This window comes from Manacus candei, unplaced genomic scaffold (assembly GCF_025592945.1).
Source record: "Manacus candei isolate 608988 ecotype Guabito, Panama unplaced genomic scaffold, ASM2559294v1 h1tg000033l, whole genome shotgun sequence".
Lineage (NCBI taxonomy): Eukaryota > Metazoa > Chordata > Aves > Passeriformes > Pipridae > Manacus > Manacus candei.
In genome coordinates, this window is record NW_026138081.1 from 7,318,033 (window position 1) to 7,337,205 (window position 19,173).

At 34.6% G+C, this 19,173-nt stretch overlaps 1 protein-coding gene across 5 annotated transcripts in view; it reads left to right on the top strand.

Annotated features, from left to right (window-relative positions):
• UBR1 (ubiquitin protein ligase E3 component n-recognin 1) overlaps positions 1-19,173 on the top strand; it is a 67,546-nt gene that overhangs the window by 38,873 nt on the left and 9,500 nt on the right. For 3 of the 5 annotated variants that reach the window (XM_051791962.1, XM_051791963.1, XM_051791966.1), the window contains 15 exons: positions 677-776; positions 2,393-2,502; positions 2,984-3,073; positions 4,616-4,803; positions 5,941-6,146; positions 7,286-7,379; positions 9,693-9,845; positions 10,267-10,364; positions 10,943-11,036; positions 12,320-12,468; positions 14,949-15,004; positions 15,305-15,401; positions 16,616-16,683; positions 17,563-17,713; positions 18,553-18,640. In XM_051791962.1, the coding sequence (XP_051647922.1) occupies positions 677-776; positions 2,393-2,502; positions 2,984-3,073; positions 4,616-4,803; positions 5,941-6,146; positions 7,286-7,379; positions 9,693-9,845; positions 10,267-10,364; positions 10,943-11,036; positions 12,320-12,468; positions 14,949-15,004; positions 15,305-15,401; positions 16,616-16,683; positions 17,563-17,713; positions 18,553-18,640 (1,742 nt within the window). The remainder of the gene's footprint in view (positions 1-676; positions 777-2,392; positions 2,503-2,983; positions 3,074-4,615; positions 4,804-5,940; positions 6,147-7,285; positions 7,380-9,692; positions 9,846-10,266; positions 10,365-10,942; positions 11,037-12,319; positions 12,469-14,948; positions 15,005-15,304; positions 15,402-16,615; positions 16,684-17,562; positions 17,714-18,552; positions 18,641-19,173) is intronic. The other 2 variants (XM_051791964.1, XM_051791965.1) reach the window with 1 other exon arrangement.

A 19,173-nucleotide genomic window follows, 5' to 3' on the forward strand; every position in this document is an offset into this window, starting at 1 on the left:
TGTTTCAATGCGTAATCCTACTTACCTCATCTTTGTCTTGAAACTTCATGTGCAATTAAGTCACCCTTTGATAATCTTAAAGAAATTGGAGTTGCTTCATTTTGTAAGCACATAAATGTCTTTGGGGCCTCAATCATGGAATAAAGTAATTTTTGTAAGTATTTCATTTTACCGCAGTGACTTTATGCTTTAAAAAAAAGGAATTACTGACACTGTTGAAAGGGGTTTTTTTGGGTGGTTGCTTGGTTTGTTTGTTTTTGGAAGTTGTTTTTTTAATATTTATAGAATTATATATAGACCTGAATTTACAGATTACATGAAATAATCGGTTTTGTTCATTAGAGTGCATGGATTGTTTAATTGCTTTGCCTTACCTACTAATTTTTGGATTATGGAATTAACCAAATATAGATTTATATCAACAAAAAGACAAGCTTCCCATTTTACTACTGTGAAGAGTGTGCAAGTTTATTAATTGTAGTGCAACTAATACGCAGTAAATTTATATTGGGCACTTTTATTTCACTTACCATATATGATCTCTGCACTTTTTCAGGTGTTTTATCATGAATATAATCAGTATATCATACAGAACTATATTAAACACTCATTATATACGCCAGTTTTCCTTATCTCTAACATTGCATGACACTTGGTTTTTTCTCTTTTTTTTCAGGTGCTCCATCTCCTTTCTTTAGGGTTACTAGAGGAGAAGCAGCAGTTACAGAAGTCTCCAGAGGAAGAAGTATCCTTTGATTTTTATCACAAAGCAACACGTATGTTTTATTTTCTAAAATAAATAAACTAGAAGAAATTAATCAGTGTTTTGAGTCAGAAAGATTTTACATTTTGTTTTATATTAAAACCTGATAAAATATTTTTTTAAAAATAATCAAGTAACTAGGTTTGGACTACCTTCCTTTGTTCCCAGTTGTCAGGTATATTGAAGAGGATATGTGTTTCTCTTTGTGGGAAAGAAATTGAAAGTAATATTAGTGTTACATAACTGAAAATGGTTTTCCCTTCACAAGAACACCATTGAAATGGAAACTAAGAAATCCTTGAAAAATGGCAGTGGATTTAAGTAAACTGTCTCCATATTTTGTACTCCTGAGCTGTACCAGTATTGAATTATCTGCAAGTTACTCTTTTACTATTGTAGTGATAATAGAAACAGAAACTTAGTGGCTGTGGACTGTGCTTTTTTTCTTTTTCAAATCCCTACTAAGCAGTTCCTAATCTTACACTCAAGACTAGTGAGTGGGCATTGGAATCTGCATTTTCTAAATAATCTCTCATTTTATTTAGAGTTTCTGCTTCACTGTGTAAGAACAAATAAAAAAAATCCATTATCAAACTAAACATAATTGTCACTTGTGAGGTGCAACAGATAAGAATTGTTTAGATTGGAAAAGACCGTTAAGATGAGTAAATCCAACTGTTAACCCACCACTGCCAAATGCATCACTAAACCATGTTCCTAAACATCACATCTATGTGTGTTTTAAATACCTCCTATGTGAATAAATGTATAAAACTACTGAAGTGCCTTTATTTAGTTTTTAAAAAATGTTGTGTTTGAAATGTGAGTTTGAAAAATACTCTTATTTCACTTAATTTTTTAATTTTTTCTAATTGTTGAGCAAAGAGAAGTGTCATCTTAAGTCCATCTTAGATGGAACGTATTTCCATTTAAGAAGCTTCATGTCAACTATAGGCATAAATTCAAATTAATTAGATGCTAGAGAATGCTTTGCCACCTTTAGTTTTGCATAACTGGAAAAACCAAAATCCCATTTACATGTAAAGGATGCAAAAATAATCAGTATTTTTGTAAGAAGGCTCTTACAGAGAAGTGATTTAATTTAAAAAAAATTGGTTTTATAATGTATTTGTCTCCCTACTAAAAATGTGCAAATTAATTTCTTGTAGAATGTGCTGAAGTAGAAATATTGCTGAAGGGAATGGTCTCAATTTTAAAGCATTCTTGTGTTAGAGAAGGGCCTAGAACCCTATGAGCTAGTCACCAAGTTGTAGGGAAGGAAATAATTCCTGTAATAATGAGAGTTTGTGGGATGGAAATAAACTTTTGCAAACTAAGCTGTTAGCAAACTTAGGTAAGCTACAAGAGCTTTATTGCTTCCTTTGGAAGTGAAAAGCAATTCTTTTTTAAGCAGAAATTATTAAGCAAAGATTTTCTAAAGTAGAAATTACTGATCTACAAGGGGATAGATTATACTTTACATAAATGAAATAAACAGATGAAATTAAATGAGAAAAGTAACTAGACAGGTTGTGTTCATGTATGCGTGTTATATAATTAGCAATACTTTAAGGCATGTCCATGACTGTAAATACATGAAGTCCCTTTTCTATTTTTCACTTTGTAAAGGAATGGGAAGCTCAGCCTTAAATGCTGTGAACGTATTAATGCTTCTGGAAAAATTGAAGAGAGTTCCTCAGTTAGAGGCACAGAAGGACACAGTCAATTGGATACTGCAGGTACACAAGGGAGAGATAAGTATGATCTGACTTCAGTAATGAAGAAAGCTGTTCTGAAGGATGTTATGATTCCCACATACAATCCGGTGTTTACAGCTGCAGTGATTTCTCGAAGTTTAATGTATTGCACCATTTTTTTCCTCCAGACCAGATGGCTTCTTGAATACTGTGTTAACACTTAGAAGTTACTGTATTTGCTTTGCTAATTTCAAGAGCTGGGTCAATCTTTGCTTAGAAAGGGACCTTTAAAAATTATTTAGCTCCAACCCTCCTGCCATGGGTAGGGACACCTTCCATGAGACCAAGTTGCCCAGGGCCCCATCCAACCTGGCCAAGAACACTTCCAGGGACGGGGCATCCACAGCTTCTCTGGGCAACCTGTTCCGGTGCTTATATATTGCATTATTGTAATTGTATTAATCTATACTGTAGTAAGAGCCAAGTTACATTTTGTTTTTAACATCTAAGTCTCTATTTTTAGATGTTTGACATGGTGAAAAGACTGAGGGAAAAATCTAGTTTAACAACAGTAACAGCTGCATCGACCTCAGAAGCTGCAAAAGGTGATGAGGTAATAATAAAAATAAAAGTTCAGTGGAAGCCTTGTATTTAATGTTTTAAATGGCTATTTTCAATAATGAGACTAAATTCATTGTTGCCTATAATGTGAATTTTTAAAATTGATTTCTGATATCTTGTCTACAAATAAGATTTTAGTTCCAATAATAATATTTTTAATAAATGAAATTTGTGCTAAACATGTTTCATGGAATTATCAGCAGCTAATGTGTGGGTTTGGTTGTACTTCCAAATTAAGTGAAACAACTGAGGGGGGTGAAGGAAGTAATTAGTGTTCATCTTTCCATTTCTTGTCTTCATGATCTGACCACCTTTTCTATTATATTGTCATTGTACAGTAATTAGAAATACAAATCCACTTAAAGTGATGTCTTGTAATTTACGTGCCCTGTCAAGAGGTTAATCTGCTTTGCCTGATTGTGTAAAGACATGAGGCTTAAGTATTTATTCTGTCGATCAGTCTCTTTGCACTTCTCTCAAAATAACATTTTAATCCAGTGGTCAAGTGACACAACGAAATGGAGATTTCAAAGATTTTTACAGTCCCATTTTCAAGTTGGCAGTTGAACAGAAGAGAATCTAATTACCCTTAGACAGTGTGCAAAGACAGGCTAGTTTACTCTTAGGCATTTTGTTTGGCGACAGCTTGCTGCCAAACAATCTCTTGGCTGGTCATTGCATGCATAGCTCTAAATTATCACAGCATATGCTGTGTTTCTTTTTTGAGGTAGGTGTCGTATAGTATCTGGTAAGGTGTCAAACAAAATACAAAAGTCGGTAAGAAATTAGTCTCTTACCATTCCACTGCTTGTGGAGCAATTTGTTGTTGTTTGATTTCCTCAAAAAGTAATGGTGTTGTCAATGGAAGCAATGTTTATAATGTTGAATTTGTCCCTTAAATAATAGAATAGGAGGAGTTAGATTCTATATGTTTTAATTAAGTCTACCTGCTTTTTGAATTCTACATTTCTAAAGCATAGAAATACCTTGTTTATAGTTTTTGAAAACATGATAGATGAGTAAATACTGGAAGAAGAATAGTTTTCCAGTGTACCATAAAGTATAGTGAAAATACAATACACAGATATATAAAAAGTTGCTACATTTGTTGTGTCATCGATAGTTCAAGATAAAATTTTCTTCAATTTTGTAAGGAAGATACTGAATATTTAGTATGGGTTTCGCTTATGGGGAGAATAACAGAATACTGGAGAAGGCTTGTGATGCTCGCCTCACTAAAATTTCTTAAGAACAGACAATTACTTAATTAAAATGGCTCAGGTATTATTGATCTTGTCTTTGGGCTAGGAATTGTACTAGTGACCTTTTGTGGACCACAAAAGTACAGTCTTCTGGCTAGGTTCATTAACCTAGTCGCATTTAAAGATTTGAGTTTTATTTTTCAAATAGCGGTAAAGCATTGTCAGTTAAGGAATTTGGTGTCAGTGGTTAGGATACCTATAGTTGAGGAAAGAGTCTTCTCATTTTTTGATGTTCTCAGTTGCCTGTGATTTCTTTATTCTCTTATTGTAAGACACAGAGCACTCAGGATAAAGAGAAAGCTGAGCGGAAGAGAAAGGCAGAAGCAGCAAGGTTGCACCGTCAGAAGATAATGGCCCAGATGTCTGCACTTCAGAGGAATTTCATTGAAACCCATAAGCTCCTGTATGAAAACACACTGGAGGCTCAGGGGAAAGAAGATGCTATTATGGAGGAAGAAAGGTGAGAAAAAAGACATCCAGAGTTCTGGTGGGAAGAGTTCATTACCTGCTACATAAATTCGTTATGCTCCATAAAGTTCATAAGTAGGTTCAGGGGACAGATTGTGTCATTGTAGTCAACAAACTTGTGTCTCTATTTACTTTTAAGTCATCTTCTGTTAAAGAATTATATATAAACTAGCACGTGTGTGCTGATGTAAGAACAGTGTATCACTTTGTAGACAACATAAGATAAACTATAAAAAATATCAGTTCTTGAAATGGTGGATACTTATATTGATTAACATTTTAAAAAGGATCATTGGAAACCTGCTGAGCTGACACCACTGTAATCTTGGAGGTGACTGTCAACCTTATATGAAAATTGAAGTGTTTTATTTGGAAAGAATCTGAAAACCAATGTGTCTTAAGCTTAAGTTTCAAGAAGAATACATGCTTCTTGTAGCTCAAATCACTGATATTTGTTTGTTAGGTTTTAAAATCTTATTTCATACTGAAGATGTTTGGTTTCTGTTGGTTATAATTTTGTTGATATGGATTGCTCCTGTTCTAGAGATACTTCAACAATACAGCTCACAATTTTTGTGTAATTGGGGCTTCACAAAACTAATCTGGAAAATAGAGATAGCTGCTGAAAGAAGAGCACAGATCACTTCCATATGCTTTGGTCTTTAATAAATCGTCTTCTATAAGTCATTGTTGAACTTTGGAATAGGGAATATTTAAAAAATATATGGAAGTTTATTGTGTCATGAAGCATTGTTTTAAGGTAGTGGCATTCATTTTCAATATGTTTTCTTCAAGAATGGAAAACAATTTTAATGTGTCTGTAAGATTGAAATATATTTAATCCAATCTACATTGAATATAGCTTCTTGAATTTCCTGCTGTCTGAATCCATTTCACTGTGTTACTTTATCTTAGCTGGCTTCCACTTTCTATTTTTAAAGAATGCTGCATTTTAGTGAGGATTGAGAAGTTTCTTCATTGCTTGGTCATCATTTGATTTTGTAAAGCAATGTGGTATAAAACCAGAAATATTAGGAGTGTATGACCTTGTTAGATACCTGGAAGAATTAAATTTATGTAGAAAAAGCCACCTGATTATTTTCTGTCTGTATCACTTATGATCTTACAGCGTGTCTTCAGCAGTTGATTACTCCAAAATTGCTTTGGGTCCCAAACGAGGTCCATCTGTTGCTGAGAAAGAGGTTTTGACCTGTATTCTTTGTCAGGAGGAGCAAGAAGTAAAGTTGGAAAGTGCTGCCATGGTGTTATCTGCCTGTGTCCAGAAATCAACTGCCTTAACTCAGAATAGGAGCAGAATTCTTGAACTCTCAGGAGGTATGTGATTTTTTTTCTTTTAGACTACAAGCAGTACTGTACCTAGAGCTCATACCCTTTGAACTAATTAAACTCATATGTTTGGTCAGATTGCTGAATGGCTTACCCTTCTTCAGGAAAAGAAGGTGAAAATTTTTAAACTGTTCTAAAATCCGTGCTTTAAAACTTAAATGAGAAGTGTCTGAAGGTTTAGATTTGTTGCTGGGGGAAATCAGAAAATGCTTCAATCTCACAAGAAGATTTAATCGAACATGTAGATTTGGTAGGAGTAGTTGCCCTGGAAAAAATCCAGGACTGTTCACAGTTTGTGTTTATTTAAGTACAACAGCAAATTTTCCCAATATGGAGGAAATAAATGAACATTATCAGAGGCCAGTATGGCAGCCCAAAAAGGGTTTGGGTGTTTGTTTCCATTTGGTTTGGTTTTTTCCTCCCATGTGTAGGAAATAATAAAAGCAACAATATAAAAAAGTAGGAGAGTGTAAGCAAGGATTGATATCATCTGATGAATGAAAAAAAAATGAATACAAGAAAATTATACAAACACAAGAGTTAGATTTGCACAGTAGCATGTTGGTAGCAGGGAACACAAAGACCAACCACAATTCCTTTGTAAGTAGCAGTTGATTAAACATGATAGAACTTTTGGTCAGTTACTGAAGGGAAAGAAGAAAATAAATAGAAGTATAAGGGAAATTTAGTACTGACTTTTTTGCATTTTTCCTCTCTTTTTGACCAAAAGAAAAAAAAAAAATTTCAAGTCCCGATGCTGTCGGCTTTTAATTTTAAAAAGAGAGAAATGCAGTCTGGAATAGGATAAAAAAAGTTGAAACAATACCTGGAGAGGGAAGAGCCCTTTTTGCTGTTCAACCAGTTGGCTGTTGCTTTTGAATTTTGTTGTCTCTTTCTTCATAATTAGTGGGAAGCCTTCAGTAGTTCAAGTGGGTTCTGTCTTGTGATTGCTTTGCTGGATTATTGGTCTGGAAAAGTTAGCCAAATGTAGTTTTAATGTGACTGTGCAAACTGTAGGAAAATAAAAATGTTCATGTTCTATGTATATCCTTGTTCATTTCTCATCCTACTGATGGGAAGTTATGTTACTCTTCTTTTAATAATTTCTTTCTGCCGTGTCTTTCTAGATACAGTAGATCCTCTCTTCATGCACCCTGACTTACCTTGTGGGACACACACAGGAAGCTGTGGTCATGTGATGCACGCAGCCTGCTGGCAGAAGTAAGGATGTGTATTTGCAGCCTTTTCATGGTTTTTAATTAATCTATTTTCCAAATCATCTAAGTGCACACTGAAAACACAGTACAGTAAGTGGATATTTAATTAAGGAATCACAACTATTTGTGCTCATCTGAAAATGAAATATGGCATAAGAGGTGTTTTGACGTGGTGAAGAAAATCATTATCAAAAGTTTTTAAGGCCCTTTATGACCCAAAGAAGAATCTGTAAGGATTACTAATTTATGCAAATAAAACCAATGGTGTAAAACTAGTCAAGAATAAGAAACCATATCTAGTGAATTTTAGCAGTCCAGTGTGAACCACTAGGAATCTTCCTACAGGTAAGCGTTCAAGAGCAACAGTACTTTGAAGGTCTGTCACCAGGTCAATACTTAAAGGATGAAGCCGAGTTATTCCAGTGGGTCTTTAGATGGGATTCTTGCATTTAGAATAGAATAAGAGTGGTTAAATCTACCAGTAGTTTTTTGCAACCCCTCCCATTTGGGTGAACAAACCCTTAATAAGAGATAAGGACAAAGAATTGATACAATGGCTGTAAACTTTATACTAGATTTCTATAGGTTGGGGGACCCACAATTTAGATCAAGTGTGTTGGATTAAAATGCAGCCTCAATATTAAAAGACTGAGTTCCCTAGCTTGCAGAATAGAGTCATCCTGTATTTGACTCCACAAAGGTCTAAACAAGATAAATAGTGTGAAATAATAATAGAAATAATCCTGGTGAATTGTCAACAGATAGAGAGTTGGGTCATGCAATGACAACTACTCTTAATTGTTGTGTATTATAAACAATCTCTTGAGGTTTGTTGTTCGTACTTGTGCCATTTTACTTCAAAAAATCTTACTAAACTTCTAGTGCTTACCATTTACTTTTCTATATGTGTGTATATATAGTTTTTTTACAATAAAACATCGGTACAGAATAAATAGGTGCACACACTTAAAATGATACGGAAGTATGTTCCTTGAGTATAATACATCTGCTCTTGGCAGATCCATCTACATCTGCGTAGATCTAAGTAGTGCAACACTGGAGCTCAGTTCCCTTGCTCTTTTTAAGAAAAGATGACTTGCTGTATGGGTTAATGGGATTAAAATGGACAACAGGCTCTTCTCATACGGGATGGCACAGAAGGTTTGAGTATAGTCTTTTATTTATTACATAACAGACATTCTAACTTACTAATATTGCTCCCAGCGATGCCTGCCATACTTCTCTATGTGCAGCCTAAAAATACTGCCAACCCTCTAAAACAGTACAAGTTCAAATGAATGGAATATTCTTGTAGTTGTGATGTATAAGGAAGGGTAGTTGCTTGCAAAAACATAGTTGATTGAATGTGAGGAAAATAAATGTATCATTTTATTGATAGTAACAAAATACATTTCTAAATAATCTGTGTTTATTAGAACTTCTGCAGATGTCCCTGCATACACATTTTCTCTTATTACCTAAATGGAATTTTATTTTATTCCCTTAAGATGTATGATTTCAAGCAAAAAAAAAAATCTTGTATTGCCTCGGTGCACAAGTCAGATTATTTCATATCTGTCTCTCAGTTGCTACATACCCAGTCAGAACATTAGGACCGAATTTAGTTGCATGTATTCAGACAAGAAGATTTAAACGCTGGATCTTTTTGTTTGTAATAATTCCTCTGAGACATTAATGAAATTTGAAGGCTTACTGCATCCAGTGAAGGGGCAGAATTATAACAAAACCTGTAAAAAGATCATAGTTATTTCTTAGTTTCCTATTGAGTTTAAAATAATTGAAATGCGATATCATAATATAAATTCTCTTCCTGTTATAGGAAGGCTACAGTTTCATTGTCTTGTCATGAGACTCAGTCGTTGCAGAGTAGCTGATAAATTATTCGTGAATCGTTACCAGTATTTTTTCCTTAAATTAAATAACAATATGTGCAATTCCTGTTTCAAATTTACTGTAATGAGTTGCATATGAGAGATATTAGATACAACATTTCATTGTGTTGAAGATAAGAGGGAAGAGTAGAAAATGTAAGGACAGCTTATCTGTAAAGTGTTAATGAAATTTAAAAGGATTTTGTAGGCAAGGGAAACTTGCCATCGTTTTTCCATCAGTGTATACCATGCATCTCTGCGCAAGTTCATCTATGTACTCAAAGATTTTATTATTTTCACATCCAACAAGAGACTTGTTTTTTCTCTTGCATAAGTGTTTACTGTATAATAACACTTTGAACATTTGTTTTCATGTCACATTTGAGCCATTCCACTTCCTAGTAATTTCCTTTTCAATGTTGCAGATACTTCGAAGCAATGCAGCTGAACTTTCGACAGCGCCTGCACGTTGAACAGATATTTGACTTGGAGAATGGAGAGTATCTCTGTCCACTTTGCAAATCTCTGTGCAATACTGTGATTCCTATCGTTCCATTGCAGGCTCAAAAAATAAACAGGTGAAATACCAGATTGCATAACTTTTAATTAAAAAAAAAAAAATTATTTTGGGACTGGTTGGGTTTTCAAACTCTTAGATGGAAAACTTGGTTTGAGCTTCCTAATCTGTATAAAAGACTGCATATCTCCTTATTGATTATTCAGCCAAATATACTTCTTTTGGCAGTCAATTTTTTATTTTTAAAAAAAGGCATTTTTTGATTGGCTATTCTTTGGAGTTGATATCAAATGAGAAAGTACATAGATTTAGTATTTAGCCGAACACTTCATTTTGTGCTGTTTGCTCAAAATGTACAAAGCCAGTAAAGCCCAGCAAATACTGAGTTCATGTGTTTGGATCTAATTGTGTCTTCTGTTTTTAAAGTTCAGGTGATTCTTGTGAGTGTTAAACTAAAATCTGATTTCTGTTTTTGTTTTCAGTGAGGATGCAGAGGCAGTAGCTCAAATCCTGTCCCTAGCTAGGTGGCTGGAGATTGTCACAGTCAGGATATCAGGCTACAGTGTGAAAAATGCTAAAGGTTTGCTGTCTTAATTTTTAAGCTATTCCATGGATATATGTCAGTACATGTTTTAACTAATACCAACAGAAAACTTAAAATAAAGAATACATTTGGATGTCAATCAAGACAGTATCAAATCAAGCTGGGGATAAAGTCATAGCCCTTTCTGAGCTGATGTCTTGATTTCACAGTGTCCTCACTGATTTTTCTGGTTTCTGTTAAATTCTTTCCATCTTTCCTGTAGAAAAAGTTATGTGCATTTGGAGAGGATATCAACAAACTAACGCTGAGAGTTAATTAAGCTTTTGTGTTGACTTTCATGTAGTAAAAAAGAGAAACTAAATTAAAAAGGCCAAAATAAAAATATGTATAAGTATTTAGAAAACAGAGAATCAACTACTGTTTTGGGGAATAGAAGCAAATGTTACTTAAGTAGGAATTGTACAAGATAGTCTGGCTGGTGAGGTGTGTTTACAATTATTTTCTAATCAATTTAAAGTAAAAAGTAAACTCACTTCTATTAGACTACTATAAAAACTTTAACAACTTACTTGGGTTTTAATGTGGATCTATTTATTTGGTTTTTTTTCTGGAAGGAGAGAAGCAAAATCTTCCAGCTTTCGCCAACAGGGGAATGGGGAACTCTGCTTTGGAATTCCATTCCATCCTTAGTTTTGGAGTTCAGTCCTCGTAAGTGTTACTGGAAGAGTTCTCTGCATTATGTTAATTCTCTCTTAAATAACCTATATGTGTACTTCAGAATCTGTATTGAAGAAAAGACATATGATTTGTTTGCTCTAAATAATGACTTACTTATTCTTTTCCATAAGCATTCACTGAATATCAGGTCTTTGCAGAGCTAGGTGGATGTTTTGGTCAAATCCAGTCTGGTAGTTCTTATATTGTTGGCACAAAGCTAGAAGTCTGGAATGTTTTAATCCACAATCCTAGTGATTTGGATTACTTGCTGTGCCTCTAGGCAAGTTATTTACTGCCTGTCTGCCTTAGTTTTCCTGCTACACATCTGTTTCAGGTATAGATTACACTTTGTTTTGGATGCGATAATGCAATAAGGATTACTCAGTGGAATAGGACTGTGTTGTCTGTTTCTGTGCCAGTGGGCAAAAGCACTCTCCCACTAAAACAATGAATGGATAGCTGCTTTTGAAGTGTGCTCAGCTGCCTCTTTTTAGATCATGCTGTGAGTACTCTGCTTCTGCTACTTCTGACCGACAGGATTATGCAAAGTACTCACACGTGTCTGTTACTTACAAAAATGTCTTCAGAAAGTTGAATCAAATTTTTTCTTGATAACTGGTCTCTGTGGGAAAGATTCTTTAACAGTGTGGTGTTTTACTATGAGCTTGAGTAAACTGCAGACTTTATGGTGCAATTGTTTGGCTGTAGACATATGGAGAATTAATACAAGTGTCAAACATTACTGTTAAAAAGTTCTGTGTGTGACTTGGACAAAAACCCACAAGCCATTAAAACTGCTAAACACTTCTGTACATAAAACTTTTCCCTTTATCCTAAATGCTAAAAAATGTGTTTTAAAATAAATTTGAATGTTTTAAAATAGATTTGAAATGTCCTTCTTTCTGTTTTTAGTGCCTTCTGATTTTTGCTTCAGCACTTACAATTCTTAAAATGTTTGTTTTCATTGTATTTTAGTTGGCTTTAAGTGGTTGTGTTTTTCACACGCGAATTATAAGGTAATATACTGAAATAATCTCTTCCCAGCCTGGCAGCTCTTAATCCCTCAATTTATAAAACCTTTTATGTCAAGGTACTTGTTTAATAGTGCAAACTGGTGATTTTTTTCTCCTCTGTACAGAGAAAGGGTCATTGTATTCAAGATTTCTTTCATAAATAGCCAGTTTGGACTTAGACTTCTTTAGTGATTGATTGACCAGTAAGGAATAAGCACTATTAATAATTGAGACTGAAATTATCTCATCTTGCTTTTGCAGAGCCAAGTACTCAAGCAGTATCAAGGAGATGCTTATTCTCTTTGCCACCACCATTTATAGAGTTGGGCTAAAAGTTGCTCCAAACGAAGCTGATTCGCGCATTCCTATGATGACCTGGAGCACATGTGCTTTTACTATCCAGTGTATAGGTAAAGCATAATTTGGGTTTATTCTTTCTCATTAATTGAAAATCTTACTGTTGCTTGATTGTATAATTTTATGCAATCTTACATAAGTAAGAACAATACGTAATAGTATAGCAAAGTATATTCTATGTAATTACATATATAATAATAGAATTATTATTGTTATAATCTGTAATCCAATATAAATAATAAGATGTTTTTATTAGATAGTATCTTATGAAACAAGGTATGGAATGCCAACATTGAGTTTAGTATGAGACAACAGGGAGTTGTTCCACATTACTAATCATAGCATTAAATGTATTCGGTTAATATCTTCAGGCTGCCAAAGAGCATTACCTGCAGGCATCACCTGTACAGCTAAGTATCTAACAGCAGTGAAATACTCCTCCCTCTCTCATTATTTGTTTTTTTTTTTTTCATCTGTATTCTCAAAGAATTCTCATGGAATTTCTGGAAGAAAGTCTTTTGCATTCTGAAATTGCTGAGTAGGTACCTGATAGAAAAAAACCAACCAACCAACCAAACCCACTGTAAAAAACAACTAAGCATTCTCTGCCATGAGTCTCTGAAGGCAAAAAAGATACCAGAAAAATTATTACATTTTTGGGGATAATGTACCTGTTTATCTCATTTAATTTTTGTACACAAGTAAGTTTGTGTAATAAACATGAAACTGCAGATAAATCTGTAGTGGCTTCCACGAAGGGAGAGAAGCAAGAGCTAAGTCTGAAATGGATAATGAAGGAATTGAGAATGTAATTGTACATCTCCATAAATATGATCTGCCAAGTGTAGCATTTTTTTTTGATGGAAGCTGTTGAGGTATCAGTGGTAGTCTACCTTAAATATGTAGCGGACTAGACACAATGGGAATATCAGGACTTTAAAAGGTTTTCAGGGGGATTGGGAATATTCTGATAAGGCAGGAATAGTCAGAAAAATAAATTGCATCTTTTTAGTGATGGATTCTATCAGGCTTTTCAAATGAATCAAGTAAATACTGGAAGCCACTCAGGTTTCTTAACATTAATGCACTTAATGCTACCTAGATTGTTTTTGTTTGATATGTGAAAAAAGACTTTGGTGGCTGTCAGGGAGGAGTTTGCCAGCAAGCGCGTAAATGTAATAACTGTTATCACAGATATGATATTGAAGTCTATGTCAGTAATAGAAAATTCAGATACCTTATGAGGACAAATTTTAAAACTAGAAGGATCACTGTGACAGTTTGACTTATCCTAGGCCACACTACTTCCTTGGATTCATTTTTGTTTGCAAATAGAGCAAGCTTCTGTGAAATTGTAAAGCAAAACTACCTACATGGCTTCAGTATACCGATCTGGAGTCTAGTCATAGTGCATTATTAAAACCACTTAACAGGCATGTAGCCAAGCTACCTGGACAAGGAACTTTTAGCTATCTGTATTACTGGAGTCTCTAGAGGAAGTTCAAAGCATCTTTGACCCAAGGGATGTAAGTTGGTGTTACTCCCAAAAGCCAGAATGTTGAAAGTACAAATCTGATTTTTCCCATCTTTCCTCAGCAACTCGCATGTTGTATGTTAAACTGATGTATGGAAGTGCTAAGTTTAAAGGGCTTAATGTTTTGTTAGAAGTGATTAAAAGAAAAAAGGAAACAAACTAAAAAAACCCAACACAACAAAAAACCTCCAAATAAAAACCTCCCAATGAAAACAAATAGAAAATTTCCAGCTGTTCTGATTCATCTCTGAAGTGAATAAAGCACAAAAACATTTGAATGGAGAACTTTTTACTCAACTGAGTTAATTTAGTTTCTTATTTTTATGGGTTAATTTTATCTTTATTATTCCTTCAGAACAGTGCACTTAGGCAGGAAGACTAAATTGTATTTCAACTTGGGAATTTTCTTTTTGAAATATTTTTGTTAAACTACAGTCAAATGCAGTAGTGTGAATTTAGCCAGGTTGCCCAGGGAGATTGTGGATTCCTCAGTCCTGGCAGTGTTTGAGGCCAGGTTGGATAAGGCCTTGAGCAACCTGGTCTAGTGGAAGGTATCCCTGCCCATGGCAGGGAGGTGGGAACTAGATGACTTTTAGGATCCCTTTCAACCCCTTACCTTCAGGTTTAGCATAGAAAGATAGAAGGTTAAGATGGCTGTATAGCATCTCTGTGAACGTAACTTGGTGGTTTTGAGCATTGCAAAAGGGTAACTGAAAATAAAACTAAATCCACAGAATGAATGTGTTATCTTCATTCATGTGAAAAAGTGTTCCTTTAAATCCTTAGTTAGCAAGATCTGAAAATCTGAAAATTTTTAAAAGGCTCACTACAACCATTTATCTCTGAAACATGCAGTACTATTTAAGTTAGATTTCTGTCAAGAGAGTTCTCTTAGCAGTATGAAGTTGAGCTTTAAAAAGGAGTACATATACTAAGAATAAATTAATATTAGGTGCTGTAGAACAAAGCAACCTAATGTCTTCTGTGTTTAATTTTAAGAAAACCTCTTGGAAACGGAGGGCAAGCCTTTATTTGGATCTCTACAAAATAGACAGGTATGGACAAGTAAGATATGCAATATGTTTTAAACAAAAAAGTTTATATACACACACATATATAAAACTGTTGAAATTGCTGACCTCAAGATCATTCTCTGTTGAGAGATATCTCCCAAAATGTTTAGATTGGTAAAGAACACTTTGGAAGAATAATATTTCTACTTACATGTGGGAATTGATATTAAATTAATTAATCAATGCGTTTTCTGTTTGTAGAAGTAGATATATTTTTACAATTTTATTTCATTATTATATCTATCCTCTTTTCCTGTTCAACCATTTTCTCTTGCGCTCTAGCACAGCGGCCTTAAAGCATTAGTGCAGTTTGCAGCTGCTCAGAGAACAACATCACCACAGGTCCTGATTCAGAAACATCTGATTCGTCTTCTAGGAGGTATTGTACTCCTTTTATTTACCACCTTTATATTACAGAAGTTTCTGTTTCAAAATGGCATACATGTTAATAAAGCATAGAAGCAAGGGTCAGACTACTTGACAAAAGTGCTAAATTCAGTTTCTCTAATGTTGCCTGAAATCACGAGGTGTTGATTGAACTTAAGTAATCAGTAATTCTGTTAACTAATATCACTGAAGTCCCCAAAAAGTCCTCTATCCCAGATTACATAGGCTGAGAGATACTCGGGTCTGGAATGTTTACAGTTGGTTAACAAACTGTATTTGAGAATGTTCAAAATTACTCAAATTCTGATCTAAAGAGGTGGATAAAGCCACAAACCAGCTATTTCTGTTTCAATTGTGAGACTTCATCTTCTCAGCATGAGAAGTCAGGTCCTTGGAAAGGCCATATTGTGGCATTCCAGTATCTTAAGGGGGCTTATTAAAAGGAGGGAGAGGGACTTTTTATATAGGTAGATAGTGACAGGACAAGGGGGAATCATTTTAAACTAAAAGAGGGCCTTTTTTTTTTTTCCATCCCATCCCTGGAAGTGTTCAAGACCAGGTTGGATTGGGGCCCTGGGCAGCCTGGTATACTGAGTGAGCGGCATCCCTGTCCATGGCGGGGGGTTTGGAACTAGATGATCTTTAAGGTCCCTTCCAACCCAAACCATTCTATGATTCTGTGATTTCTAGTACTTCCTAAAGGCTACTTGCAGCCTAGTTTAAGATATTTTGGTCTCAGGGAGAGCTAGTTTGAGGCACATAACTATCATCCATGTTTCATACTGATGAGGTTATTATTTTGGCCTTTGTGAATGCCTTCTATTTGATAAGATTCTTGGGTGTGGTACTTAGGTTTTTGTATTGGGTAAGGTTGTGAGACATCTAGTCCTACAGTGCCTAAGTACATTCACCCTTAACACCGTGTGCTTTATTAGAGCTCGAGAAATAAAGATTTATAAATCAGAACTTTGAAGATATGTGAATTAAAATTGTTAGCTGTTTGGGCATGTGGAAATAACTAAACAATCAATTAAATAAGTGGTAAGCAGTTCATTAAATAGATACTTCCTTAGTTCAGAGACTTGGACTTTGTTTTGGTAAAAACATTGAAATGATAGAAGCTGTAAAATCAGATTCTGAGACTTCAGTTCAATCCTAAAGAAGAAAATCTGTATCAAGTGTATAACCAATATCTTTGTTTTGTAGTTCTCCTACCAAACTTTAAAGTGGAGGACACTCCATCACTTTTAGAAGTAGATATGTTCCACATTTTGGTAAGCAGGTTCATTTTATTCTTCGTATTTTGAGCATAAATTTTTGTGTACTTTACCCTGTAGATAGTCCTGCATTATGTGTTCACTTGCACAAGTCAAATGATTATACATGAGCAGCAATCAAATGATTACATATGACTGCTATATATGTTTACTTCTTGTTCTGCTATTCTTCTAATTTTAAGTATTTTCTGTCTTGTTCTTACTAAATTTCATTCTTGCAATCTCAGTCTTCTTTTTATCACCTGCATTGTTATTAAACATAAAAAACTCCCAAGAAATGCATCCACTCAGCTTCTTTCTCTCAGTTTTCCTTTGTCTCAATCGGTATCTCATACCTTCTGATTCTTTCATATTCTCTCTTACTACCTTCTGTACTCTTCTTAGCATCTTCTTTCAGTTCTTAATAGAAATCTGTATTAGTTTCTTCTGCTGTTAAAAAAACCCAAACAAGCAAAAACCACAGAACAAAAAAAAGCCAATGAAACCAAACTCACCAAATAAAAATCTGTTTTGTCCTAGTTGCCTTTCTGTCTAATGCTTGGTCTCATTTCTCACTTTTTTCAGTGTGCTTTGTCTTACATCAAAGAACAGAAATTAAGCTTTTTAGGAACTAGACAGCCTGTCCTGGTGTATCTAAACTGCCAATTACAGTGGAACTATATCTGAGTTTTCTACATGCCAGGGAGCACAAATAGTTAATACTTTCCAATGAGTTTTTGCTACACTTTGAATTAAAACTAGCAAGATAAATGAGCATATTCAAATAGACTATAGAAATGAAATATAAATGTATAGTGAAAATATAATTTCTATTACCCGTGTAGTTATTACTAAGTTTTTGTTCCTTTAGTATTTGCCTCTTCCTTTTCACTGTAGGTGGGAGCTGTGTTATCCTTTCCATCATTATACTGGGAGGATGCTGTGGACTTGCAACCTTCATCAATTAGTTCAGCCTATAACCACCTCTACCTCTTCCATCTGGCAACACTGGCACACATAACGCAAATTGTCATCTCTTCAGCAACAGGTAGATGTGTATTTGGGTTGGATTTTTCTGGCATTTTTACACAGTTTCTGAAAAATAATGGATTGACACTGATAGTGTTTTCCAGGTATCAACTTTCTCATAAGTTACAGTGCTAGGTAGTAATAACTGTTTTCTGGTAAAAAATATACAGCACTATATAATTTTCAGAGCATTTTATTAAACCATTTCTGTGTGCTTAGCCTAAGAAAACAAAACAGTTACTGATATGTCAGTACTTGCTCCAGTCAGTCATTTCAGAGAGGTAACTTTGCTTCTCCTACGAGGAGTGAAGAGGGGAAACCTCTGCTGAGCAGCATCCCTGAGTTGTGCAGTGACAGTCAGTATGCACTTAGCAAATAAATTTTTCTTTACCCTTCAACCTAGTAAATACCCAGATCTGAAGTACCAAATCCTGTAAACTGATAGGAGATAATTTCACTTTTCTCTATATTTCATAATACTGTTAAAAACTGACAGTAACCTATAGGCTTTCTAGCTACTACTTTCCTTTTTCTTCAGCATGATGGGAATGAAAAAAAATTAAAAATTTTTAAAAATTCCTGTAGCTTAAGCTGTGTAGGACAACTTCAAAAGTTCAAGGGAAGGAAGCAGTTCTTTACCTGAGGATGAGCAATGAGGGAGTTATTCTGATTCTTCCTTATAGAATGCAGTCTTAGGAAAACATTTTTTAGGCAGAAAATATTAAATAAAAAATAATTAAGCAAAATAAAGTGGAAATACTTCTGTAATGCAATAAAATAAAAAGGGTTCAGTATATGTAAGAGAGAAGTGTGCCACAATGGAATACATTTACAGTGGATTCATCTTTTTGTATGCAGAATCCTCCACTGCTTGCTCACCTGACAACAGTGAGGAGGCACAGTCTGCACAGTCTTTCTGTAGAGAGGTTTGCCAGTACACCAGTGGGTAAGTAGCAGTTCAGTTACAGCATTACATTTTCCTGGAAAGATGGCAATACACAGGGATTGACCTGCATGAACACAGAAGACAGGAAAAAAATGATCACTTTTGTATCGGGAGTTAGCACAATGCCCTATGCTTTCTTCCCATGTTCCTGAACACTGAAACTATTGAAGGAAACAGTTTCAGTTAAAGTAGCTACTTTTTGAGGAGAACTGAGTAAATTGTTAGTCTGAGGATTGAAAAATACCTGTATCCATTCTGGAGAGAAATACAACCAACTACAGTATTTTTTTTATTTTGCTTCGATTATTTTGTTTTAGATCTCTCACAGTATAGATGGAATCAAGAAAGAAGGAAATGATTCTACTATAAAAAGGGGAGAAAGTGTAAAGCTGAACACAGTTGCTCATTTGAATGTTAGAGCCCATCTTTCAGACTTTTCTGATAGATATAGCTGCAGACTCTAGTACTTCAGTATCTGTGTGAAATGAAGTAGAAAATATGGATACACCCTCTGCAAACTCTTCTTTGATCTA